Source organism: Bos indicus x Bos taurus, chromosome 16 (genome assembly GCF_003369695.1).
Source record: "Bos indicus x Bos taurus breed Angus x Brahman F1 hybrid chromosome 16, Bos_hybrid_MaternalHap_v2.0, whole genome shotgun sequence".
NCBI lineage: Eukaryota > Metazoa > Chordata > Mammalia > Artiodactyla > Bovidae > Bos > Bos indicus x Bos taurus.
In genome coordinates this window covers 29,342,794-29,355,405 of record NC_040091.1, presented here as the reverse complement: position 1 = coordinate 29,355,405, position 12,612 = coordinate 29,342,794, and the positions used below count along the sequence as shown (strand labels likewise).

Genomic DNA, 12,612 nt, shown 5'->3' with positions numbered 1-12,612 from the left:
TAAACTTAAAGCTGTCTTTCCAACAGAAAAGGAACAGAACCCAGAAATAAAGGAATGCTGAAGGACAATAACTGCCAATCTGAAATATTTTATACAGCAGAAAATGTCTTTCAAAAATGAAAGCAAAAATTCAGAGTATAGAAAACTCTATAAGACAAACAACCTACTTTTTTCAACAAATAAATTACATGAAAATTTAAAGTGTTGGAAGGGAGCTGCTGTGTCCTAAGTGTGTTCCTCTAGCACTCAGATGTGAAACCTAGTCACCAATGTAGTGCTATTTGGAGACAAAGCCTTTGGGAGATGATTGGGCAATCAGGGTAGAGCCCTTATGAATAGGATTAGTGCTCTTATACAAGAGACCCCACAGAACTCCCTCATCCCGTGGCCATCTATAAACCAGGAAGTGGGCCCTTGCCAGACACTGAATCTGCAGATGCCTTGATCTTGGACCTCCCAGCCTCCAGAACCAGGGGAAATAAATAGTTCTTGTTTAAGCCCCTCAGACTATGGTATTCTGTTAAACAGCTACCCAAGACGAGTACTCCAGAACCTAAGAGTGAGTGAGTGAAGTCGCTCAGTCGTGTCCGACTCTGCGACCCCATGGACTGTAGCCCCCCAGGCTCCTCCATCCATGGGATTCTCCAGGCAAGAGTACTGGAGTGGGTTGCCATATGAGTAAGAGAGGCTTAAAAGATAGAGCAACCATTGTGTTATGTTAAAAGACAGAGCAACCATTATGTTATGTTTACTTATTGGTACGATTCAGTTTAACACGCTGTTAAGTCTTTTGATATCTTGAGACAACTGGAAATTTGAATAGTGACTACCTATATATAAGACTCAGAGAAGGCAATGGCACCCCACTCCAGTACTCTTGCCTGGAAAATCCCATGAACGGAGGAGCCTGGTAGGCTGCAGTCCATGGGGTCGCTAGGAGTCGGACACGACTGAGCGACTTCCCTTTCTCTTTTCACTTTCATGCATTGGAAAAGGAAATGGCAACCCACTCCAGTGTTCTTGCCTAGAGAATCCCAGGGACGGGGGAGCCTAGTGGGCTGCTGTCTGTGGGGTCGCACAGAGTCGGACATGACTGAAGTGACTTGGCATTGGCATATATAAGACTACCTATATAAGAAAGTTTGTTAAATATAATAATAATATTGTGGTTATGAACAGAGAGCCTTATTTTCTAGAGATACACCAGAAATATATATGGATAAAATTATATGATGTTTGGTATTTGCTGCAGAATAATACTGGAGGAGGGGGTAAGAAGACAGGTGTACAAATGAAATAAGATTGACATTAAGGTGATAACTGTTGAAGTTGCTAATGATGGGTTCATGGGAATTTGTTTATACTCTTCTATTCATTTTTGTATATACTTGAAACTCATTATAAGTTTCTTTTTTTTTTTAAAGAAGATGACATAGAGATATTTTAAGACAAAAAAAATGAGAGATGTTGTTACCAGCAGAACTGGGGAGTTCTTCCTGGCAAATGGAAAATGTTCACAAATGGAACCAATTAATATAGGGAGTGAAGGGAAAGCAAAGGCAGAAGGAGAATTCAGAGTACTTGATGTTTCCAAATTCAGTGACCAGGGCGTGCATCACAATAGAAATCAGGAAGATAAGCACTTTTGACTTACAAAATTTAACAAGAGGCATCTGAGTCCTGTTCCTAAAAGTCACACTTCTTTAAGCATCTTGAAACTGCCTTTCAGCTTACCACTCTGTGTGAGAACTTAAGTGCACGCAACCAGCAGTTAGAAGAAGAGGTCAAAGATCTAGCAGATAAGAAGGAATCGGTTGCTCATTGGGAGGCTCAGATCACAGAAATAATTCAGTGGTGAGTACTCTTTAAATGTGTTTTTTGGCTGATTTTTGGCCATATAGTCAAATTGGTATGAATTCCAGGAGGAATATTTATTATTAGTCTGTGTTTCTTCTATGTTTGCTGTTTTTTCTGCTTTTCCTTAACTGTCAGATATTCCATATCAGCTTTTACAGTTTCATTAGAAGCTGATATTTCTTTCTAAGAAAGAAAATATTATTCTCTCTGAAGAGAGTTCTTATAGAACTGAAGAAACTCATTTGCTAGCCATCAATATTTCTAAGACCAAAATTCCTGTATTTGTGTTTATTTTAGGAAACAGCCTGGAGAAAATTTTAGAAGCTAAAGATGTTATGCCTTCACCTTTTTCATAATTAAAACAGACTAATTCACATCTGGCATTTTAAAGACATTAAATGGTTACAGTTAGTTTTATCAACTGTTCTTTAAGCCCATAGGATTTAATTTGAGATAATTACCTTAGTGACTTTCATATTAATTAACTCATTAAATGATTGTTCTGATATTTGTAAAAATCTGTATATTTTTATAATACTTAAAGTTGAATCCAATAGGGATTGTATTTTCTAATGAAAATAGGTAGCTTAACTTTTTATGCTTTTTAACTTTCTGACTTTTTCAGCATATTATTGATGTTTTATTTACATAAACAACTACTGGTTTCTTCATATATCTATAGACCAAGAATTTGGTGAGAATTTTAGTTTATCATGCTCTTATTTTGGTTCTCTAAGCATTTTTTCCTTGCTTATATTAGATTAATACTCTCCTTCTTAAATGAAATCATAAGTGAATAAACACTGTCTTTTTAAATAATCTTACCCAGTTGACTCATGTATTTTGATACTGATTTATCTGTAGAACCCTTATGTTAACTCAGCTTTAGCTTATGAATGTGACTATTCACTGCATATCTGAAGGAAAATGCCCAAATTGTGGAAGTTTGGTTGTGTTCCAAATAGTACAGTTAATGGTTCTTTAATATTTAATTGATATCCTTGTCATAAACTGCAGTTCTGAAGCAAAATCACTATAATCTTTAACCTTGCTTATACATCAAACATTATGACTCTTCATTTGTAACTCCATCATTATGTAATCAAATTTGTAACTAAGATGTTAGTGAAAATGACTTTATAGAAGACAAAACTGATTTAGCCAAAGCCTGCAATCCTAGACCACTGATCTTTTCAAGTGATTGCATGATGAATTGAGATGGAATGGGAAGTGGTTCTAGTAAAGGAAAGAAGCTATAATTATGGACTGTCTGGAAAGGGTTAGTAGAAAGGATGAAGATGAAATTTTTCTGTATATTTCACATTCAAATGAAATATGCAGAAAAAATCAAGAATACAGGAAGTCAATCTGCATTAAAGCTGTTATTTAGAACTGGACTAATACATTAGATAACAAATTATTAAATACCTAATAGGCTAAAAGTAAAAGATATACTCACTGTTCTCAGGGTTCTAAACTATTTGAAAGTTAACTATGATATTCTTTGCAAGCTTATAAACGTTAAAAGTCTCAGCTGTTTCTGGTTTTTTAATCTGGTGTATTAAAAAATGCTAACACAAGATTTTGGAAACTTGTCATATGCAGAATTGTAAATGTTTCCATTGGTCAAATTAACATTTTTAAAATAAAACAAACATGCTGTATATAAGACTTCATTTGAAGTCTTATGGTCTGATGGTCCTCTTACTCTGCTCCCTCTGCCTTTTCCTATGAAATATCTCTTTCATATGAAAAAAAAATTTTAAACCTTTTAGGGCAAGGAGACCTTGTTGCTCACCTTGTATTGGAACAGGGACCTTTCTTCTCAACCTAGATTCATCAGAAGACTTCATTCTTTCTCTTTGAAATGATACTACAGAAAGGCATTGAAGTAACAGACTGGCCCATAAAATTCATTTTTCAGATGTATCTCCTGAAAGTTTGGGGAAAATTGAACAAATGGGGAAGACATTATGGAAGAAGGATCTATAGGACTTAAATACAAATGAAGGGCAAGAAATGAGGAGGAATGAGTATTTCTGAAATTCTGAGTTGGAGAGATTGAGAAAAATGGTGATATCATTGAAGTGGGAAAGATCAGGAGAAGAAACAACTTTGGGGGAGAATGATATCAGTTTTAGTTGTTCTTTTGTTTGTTGGTGAGCCTGAGGTCATTCTCAGGTATCTTGAGTGGAGATTTCTAGTATGCTTTAGAAAAGACGACTTATAGGTTAAGATTAGAAATATGAATTTAGGAATTTAATTTCTGCTAAATATGGCCATTGAGGTAGAGTTTGTTTTGAATGGAAAAGAAAGATAATGGTGAGTGTGTATAGTATTACTAGAAGAGAGAAAAGACTAGTATAAAATAACCAGGAAAATGTTTTAATAATCAGGAAAGGATTTCAGTAATGAAACATTTATTTTCCTTTGTTTAAATTCACTCATATTATTTGAAACACTCCTCATTCATTCATTTTCATTCATGTGCAGTAATAGTTTGTAGTGATAAAACTGTATGTTCTAGGCAGCCTTCCCAGGTGGCACAGTGGTAAAGAATCCACCCACCAATGCAGGAGATGCAGGAGACACAGGTTCAATCCCTGAATCAGAAAGATCCTCTATAGTTGGAAGTGGCAACCTGCTCCACTATTCTTGCCTAGAAAATTCCATGGACAGGGAAGCCTGGCAGGCTACAATCCATGGGGTTGCAAAGAGTCAGACACGACTGAGCGATGAGAACACACTCATGTTCTATGCATTAGGCTGAAAATTCACATGTATTCTCATTTAGTTATAATAGTCCTTGAGGTAGGTGGTATTATTATTACCCCATCTTCTAACTGAGATAGCAGAGAGTTAGAGGTGGTAAATGACTTATGTAAAGTCATACAACTGATAAGCAGTGAGCTACAAATTGAACCTAGGTCTACTTAACTCAAGAATCAAGTTCTTAATCACTACTGATACATGTGCTGACTCCCAAACAATTCAGTAAAGCATTTCCTGCTTGTTGACAGATAGTAGTACTGTGGTAGACCTTTAAAAAATGATATTAAGAACATCTTTAAATTTCTGTCACTTTTCACTTATTTCTTAATGATGCTTTAAAATAATATACATCTCACTGAAGTTTTCTGTTTTACTCTGGTACTTGAGCTCTGTTTTAATTTGTATATATTCTAGGGTCAGTGATGAAAAGGATGCACGAGGGTATCTTCAAGCCTTAGCTTCTAAAATGACTGAAGAATTGGAAGCTTTAAGAAACTCCAGCTTGGGGACCCGAGCAACAGTAAGCTCTACCATTTAGCCAACAGGCTTATTATATTAGTTGGGGTGAAGGCTCAGAAAACACTGTAATGAATCTGAGTAATTATATCAGTTTTTCTAGTTTTTGCCTCCTGGAAAGTTTTTCATAAGAAATCATTCCAGGTTCCTCCAGTTTAAGAAATTATAATACATAGTTGCTTAGCTGTCATTTGTATGGCTAACCATTAATGGTAATAACCATGAAAAATAAATGTATTTATAATGAGTCTAGTTATTTCTGAATTTAATGAAAATGTATTTTCACAAGTAATAAATATATCTCTTTTATTCTGTAATTAGAGCAAGATAGTTCTTTTAAGTACTTTCAAAATTCACTTACATTACTGAACTTTAGAATAGAACTAAAAGCACAGTCATGTTGTCTCATAGGATATGCCCTGGAAAATGCGACGTTTTGCAAAACTGGATATGTCAGCCAGACTGGAGTTACAGTCAGCTCTGGATGCAGAAATAAGAGCCAAACAGGCCATCCAAGAAGAGCTGAATAAAGTTAAAGCATCTAACATCATAACAGAATGGTAAGACTCTATAGTCCCACTAGAGTGATTTCTGATTTGATCCAAAAGTATCTGGAGAGAAATTACATATTTAGTTTCCTACCTATCACTTTTTTTTTTTTTAATGATGACCACAAAAAAACTGTGAATGTGTGAAAATGAATTGATTCTTTTAGGCCTTTATGCAGTAATGGGACTTTAATACAGCTCTATTTCTATCTGACTTGTTCTTAAAGTGGAATTAATAGTATTAATATTCTATTATTTACTTTTCCCTTTTTTGTATAATTTAGTTCATTTTCAAATTTTATAGTATTAAATTCAAAATTATCTCTTGGTCAAGAATATTACATTAGTATAAAAATGTAGCATAGAGTCAGAACAAAATACAGTCATCTGTAATTTCTGGCCTCTACCATAGATTTTTTATAAATGAAGGTTCTAGTGATGATGAATTTCACAGTGGTATAATATATTTAAATTATAATTTTTTCTTACTATGTTTACAAAAAGTATATCATATCCTCCACACTCTTCAAGACAGTTAGCTAATTAATATATTCCCTCCACTGTTATCACAGCAGTAGACCAAATCATACTCTGAATAAATGATAAAAGGAAAATCATAATTGGATTGGTTCAAGAATAAGTCAGTGTAGGTGATATGGAGGAACAGTAGAAAGTTCATGTTACAAATCAAAATACAAATAGAAAAATCCATTCAGTGCTCAGAATACCTAAGGTTGCAAGGTCATTGAGTCACAAAAGGAAGTATAGGCCCATAAATTGTTTTTAATGGTATGAAGCCTTAGTCCTTAACTGCAGTCATTAATGTTTTTAATTATATCAGAGATGCCATGTATCTCTGATTGAATTGAATTATAAATTCCTCAGTTGAATTATAAATTCTTATTATAAGTCAATTATAAATTAAATATGCTTTACTCAAATGTGCTAGTGTGACACTGAAAATGGAAAAGAACTTTTTCTGGAGAATATGAATTGATCCCAACATGAAGAACTACTAAATGTCATTCTCTGTATTGTAATTTGGAGTTAGTGAGATCTTTCTTCTTAAGCTTAGGACATAAACTTCCACATTTGTTTATAAATCAGGAATACAAGTCAAACTGAAAATTATAAACTTAGTCTTATGGTTCTCTATGAAAGAAATTTAACAATTCTAAAGTTAATGTTTGATTTTATACATTTTTTTAATTTAATAATTTAGCTCATGGCTAGCAACTTTTTCAATAAAAGGCAAGATAATAAATACTTTAGGGTTTATAGGCCACATAGTTTCTGTCTACTCAGCTGTGCTGTTGAGTATGAGAGCAGCCACAGACAGCATATAAATGAATGAGCCCGAGTGTGTTCCAATAAATCTTTATTTGCACAAGAGTAGATGACAGGCTGGATTTGTCCTTCCTGCAGTGGTTTTCAGTTCCCTACATCATCATGACTGACATTTAAACCAAGTAAGTTCAACTACATACATGATGGCTCATTGACAAACAATATAAATAATGACATTTTTCCTTTTGTTCCCTTATTTAAGTAAACTAAAAGATTCAGAGAAGAAGAACTTGGAACTACTATCAGAAATCGAACAACTGATAAAGGACACTGAAGAGCTTAGATCTGAAAAGGGTATGAGAATGTGTTTTGCATCCATCAGGATGTAATGTTCTGTTACAAATACATTTTATTATAAAAGAATCAATTTAATGTGTAGGCAGAAGAATTCTTCACATGCATGAATATATGGTACACACGTGCACATATTTGGTAGATAAAGTCTCTGAGTTATTTTGTTTTATCTGATACACTGTTAAAGATTTCATAAGAGAAAACTCATTTTGCCATATATTCAACTGTTTTTCAGGGCCATGGACTATATCTTGAACAGTATTTTTGTGATTAGAAACATTTGTTCTTTTCATATACTTTATACTATTCTCAAATGTTGTAGAGGATTCGCTCTCCAGGTAGTTGAAGAAATAATGTAGAAATAACTAGATTAATCCAATATTAGAAAAGCAATTCAATGACAAAGAATTATTTTGACATCTTCTTCCATGTTTGACACTCGAATTGCTTGCCCTGTGGGACTTCTCAGAGTTTATTCCCATTTTCTTGAAAATATTACTTCAGCACGTTATAATGAATGTAAAAAGTAACTCAGAGTGCTTGGTAGCTTTATTACATGAACTTCAATTTTCTTTCCATCATGTGGGCATTAAGAATATGAAGATTTAATTTTTAAAAATTCAGAATGTTATTTTCTTAATGAAAGGATCTCTTATGTACAGTTTTTTTTTTTTTTTTTGTATATTAATCATGTTATACATTACATCCCTAGTACTTATTATCTTATAATTGGAACTTTGTACCTTTTGACTACCTCTCAGTTAGGATCTCTTATGTACAGTTGTTAGAAATTCATTTTCCTGACAGTATTCCTGGCTAAATACTGACCTAATTAATTGGCTCTAAGTTGTACTTGTGTGCTGCCCTCTATTTCCCAGTCCTATGACACAGTGTAACAAAGCTGGTTGGGTCTCTCTATCTGCTTTTAAAACTGGAGGAAAGAGAGTAATCACAAAGGAGTTAACATGAAAAAAGCCATTAAAAGTAGTAGATGTTTAATAATTTTTTGTTATGAATGAGAAAGGAAGGAATCCAGAAAAAGTGAATTAGGAACTCAGATTAGAAATACAAGGCATCATGCTAAAATGAGAGTCAAGCTTAATTTTCATGTATGAAGAATGGAGGGAGCTGCATTATTTAGCGAGTAGAGGAAAAAGTATATAAGACATGGAGGACCTGTGGCCCAAAAAGCAATTTATATAGAAAAGAGAACAGTGAGGAGTATGACTTAACCAGTTGGCATTGATTGCCTCATTTTATAGTAGATCTAAATTTGCAAAAGAAGAAATTAAATGTATTACATTGCATGTTAGCCTCTGGCTTTTATTTGAATTTTGAGCATTGCAGAATAATAAAATTTCACTATGTTATAAAATAATGTTCTATTTAAATAATATGATGTAATATTTATATAATGAGGGCAAGGATTTTGTTTGTCTCTTTCTTTACTATTGTATCTCCAGTATCTAGACAGGGCTTGGCAAAAAACCCTCTCAGCAAATATTTATTGATGGAGCAAATTTCTGTACTGCCGTGTTCAGCAACCATGGGTTATTATTAGAGAGTAATTCAAAAAAGCACATAAATTGATACCAATTTAGTGGATCAGTTTAGTCCTAATGATATGGAGATCAGAGCGTGTATTGGTGTTTCTCCTTTTTCCTCCCTAATATTTATCATTATATGTATATGATTAAGAATTATTTTGGAAATTATGCAGTTAGAATTAATACCATAGCCAAGAGATATGCATCAAATTTTTAAAAATTTATCTGAGAAAAGCTTAGGTTTAGAGTCCTCATTCTCCAGCCCTAGTTTTTCTCAGACAAACTTTTGTCATGCAATTTTTCAATAAAACAGTAGATGAAATCAGATTGAAGCCTGAGCAAAAGTTTATTCATAATTTAATAAGTTTGATTTATCACTGCATTTTTTAAATAAAAGGTTATTTGTATTGGTGTATACTATATATTTGATGAAAGTATTTCAATAAGGAAACCTTGTTTGGTGCTAAATTACCTTAGAAAAATCAGACCTAACCAGAGTCCTATTTTTAAAAAATTTCCCAAGTCTACCAAAAGATTTAATGTGCTTTTTATGGTATACTGTATAGGAGAAGAAATTCAAGAACTCAAGTAAGTCAAGAAACAAGTATTTCCTAGAGGTTGATGTAGTTTAACTATTGAGTGATAGTACAAGAAACACTAATGTATTTTAGTTTTTTTAATATGTGGAGTTAATAAAGTTAATTCGTTTTAAAATATGGTAGTTTGCGAGCAGCTTTTTAATATATTCAGACAGGAAAGGTCATCCATCCATGAAAATTAGTGTTAATTGTTCTAGTTTTAAGAAAAGTTGCTGCTGTCTTCTAGGTATAGAGCACCAAGACTCACAGCATTCTTTCTTGGCATTTTTGAATACGCCTACCGATGCTCTGGATCAATTTGAAGTAAGTATTAAACCTTTCAGATATCCCCTGTGGTCGATTTAAAATTTACTTTGTGATTTAAAATTTATTTGCAATAAAACTTTTATTGCATCCCATATAAGAGGACCTAGAATCTTATATAAACAAAAATGTATTATGAGAGAAATATATGTCCTGCAATATTATGGAAACTTTAATCATAAACTTTTCTTGTATTTAAGAGAAATCTAAGATCTAAATAAGAGGGTCATTGTAAGATTTAAAAGAAATTTCATCTCTTTCCCTGAGGAACACTAAGTTTAGAACAGATCCTAACTTTAAATAATTTTAACTTTTTATTCCTCCAAAGCAAAGAACCACAATAAAAAAAAGCAAGTGAAAACGTCAGAGCTCACAATAGGGCGATGCTGGTTCCAATTCCAAATCAATACAGTTGTTTAGAAGTATACCAAAGGAATGCTTTTTGTTCAAAGTATTGCATGTAGAGTTTATTTGGCACACTCCAGAATAGTGAGATAGTGACTGTATGACTGTCCTTCTTTGGTACTTAAATTTTTTGCTAGAAAAAAGCTTATGGTTGAACTTTTTAATCTCAGAAAAAATTTGTTAATAATTATATGTTAATCAACAGATAATTGTACATATCTGAGCAAGGCACTGTTGTAGTGCTGACAAAATCCACAAAGTCCTGCCCCTCAGGAACCTTACATTCTAGCGGGAACAGTTAGAAGGCAGAGATTCTGTTGTTTACCTTTAGTTATTACCTTTTAAAGTGCTTCCATTTAATTTAATTAGTAATGATTTGCCATGAGCTTCAATTTATTACACCTTGAGCACAGAATATGAATTGTATTTCGTTCTTTTGGGAAAGGGAAAAAAAGCACTCTTTAAAACGTACTTAATGAATTTCTAAGTTTCTTGAGAAACAATGACAATGACTGCTTTTCTCATTTATTTATTTGAATTAATGTCATTTGCCTTTCAATTGTTCTACAAAATTTTTGATTTATTATTTGTTCTTATTAAATTGCTTCATCCATATTTTCTATTTTTTTATTGCTGTATTCGTTAAATAGGATTCCTTTTCTTCTTCCTCATCTTCACTGATTGATTTTTTGGATGACGTAAGTCTTTGATTTTCAAACAAATGCATCCTTCAGTAAAAAAGATCAGTGAATTGATATGAAGAATTTACCTAGTAATGCAGTCAGTTTTAGAAATATCACACTTGATAATTTGTGAGCCAAAATGTGCTTCTTTCTTACCTTAAATACAACGAAGAGTTATCATTATTAAGTATAATAAAATAAAAATGTACTTTAAAAAAATGCATTGGCCATCAGAGAATCTCTGTAGTTCCATTCTTTGCAACAGTTCTGAAGACTGGAATGCTTATTTGATTATTGTCACTATATAGCTATATAGATATAAATAATTGCTCATTTTTGTTTTTCAAGGCAGTTTCTATTTCACATTTCCCTTTTCTTTCCAGCAGTTTGCTACTTGGTTTATATGTTAGTTAAAAGCAAGCCTCTGGTGGTATAATAAAAAGTGACATTTTATTAACTCTTCCAATAGAGTTTATCATACATAACACAATAGTTGAGTGCAAATCGGTTTTTAATGCTGACAGAATCTCTCTTCTAATGTGAAAATTGATTTAGTTAACATATGCACTGTAAATTGACTGCATTATCATATTCTCTCCTAAATTAATTCTATAGATTTAATAATTTAGACGTTCCTAATGTATATTGTTCTCTTACAGAAATACCTGACATATACATTCTCTATTCTGCTTTAAATGGCACAGTAATTCTTGTTGTAAAGCATTGTATTTTCCTATTGAGCATTCTGTCTTTACAGAAATTAGGAAATAAAATGGGTTCAGATGCAAATGCAGTGCATATAACTTTTTTAAATCAGGGGAAACTCTTTTAATGTTTTATTTTGTGTGTTTTGTTAAATATAATTCTTACATTGAAAAGAGTATTAAGCATAATTTTTTACTAAAGAAAAATCCTGATCTATAGTTTTGAGTGTTTCTTTATTTCTTGAAATATGTATACCAAAATGTGCACCTTTTCATTCCAAATGGAAACTGTTTTACTACTCTTGAGATACATAATTATACTAGTTATGGTTTTTTAAAGTGTGATTAAAAAGAAAACTTTCTTGATATATAATAATATTTGATATTATAATCTAATGTATATTTTACTAAAATATTCAGTATGGTATTTCCGTATAGGTAACATTCACCTTAAAAAGAATGGAAAGGAAATCTGAACAAATATTTTAATTGTTCTTTCTTCTAGAACACCATTTTCATTTTTCTTTCTAACAAACTCTTTTCTACATCCCTTTTTCTCTCACAAAAATCTCTGAATGTAAAGCGCAGGAGTAGTATGTATTTTGGTAAATAGATTAGCTCCTCTCAACAAAAAACACTTCAGTCCCCTGCGGTCTCGTCTCTGCTCTCACATGCTGTCTGCCGCCACCACCCCGCTGCAGTGTCTAAGCTTCCCACTGACACTCATGCTCCAGGAATATCCTTTCTTATCCTTCCCCCACTGTTACTCAGCATAGATTCATCGATTCAATTCAGTTCAATTCAGATCTAAATTGTAAAGCGTTACAAAGGAACTATTATAAAGTAAGCAGGAGCTAAGTTCACAAAGACTGCCAAATCTTTTTGATTCAGGCTCCAGCTCTTTAAGGGCATGGTTTTTCCCTCATTTGCTTCCTAAGCACTTTCCTCTCCATTTATTGCTGAAGCACTTAAATTGATTCAAATCCTATCGCTGCCACTTTCTTGGTATATAATTTGGAGCAAGATATCTAACCTTT

The 12,612-nt window shown here is 32.8% G+C and overlaps 1 protein-coding gene across 18 annotated transcripts in view; it reads left to right on the top strand.

Moving 5' to 3' along the window:
* Positions 1-12,612, top strand: part of CDC42BPA (CDC42 binding protein kinase alpha) — a 296,769-nt gene that overhangs the window by 227,372 nt on the left and 56,785 nt on the right. For 8 of the 18 annotated variants that reach the window (XR_003514893.1, XM_027564637.1, XM_027564633.1 and 5 more), the window contains 6 exons: positions 1,730-1,854; positions 5,044-5,149; positions 5,557-5,705; positions 7,243-7,334; positions 9,707-9,783; positions 10,839-10,886. Coding sequence is in view for 17 of the 18 variants with exons in the window: in XM_027564637.1 (XP_027420438.1) it covers positions 1,730-1,854; positions 5,044-5,149; positions 5,557-5,705; positions 7,243-7,334; positions 9,707-9,783; positions 10,839-10,886 (597 nt within the window). In the remaining variant the exon portion in view is untranslated. The remainder of the gene's footprint in view (positions 1-1,729; positions 1,855-5,043; positions 5,150-5,556; positions 5,706-7,242; positions 7,335-9,706; positions 9,784-10,838; positions 10,887-12,612) is intronic. The other 10 variants (XM_027564634.1, XM_027564635.1, XM_027564641.1 and 7 more) reach the window with 2 other exon arrangements.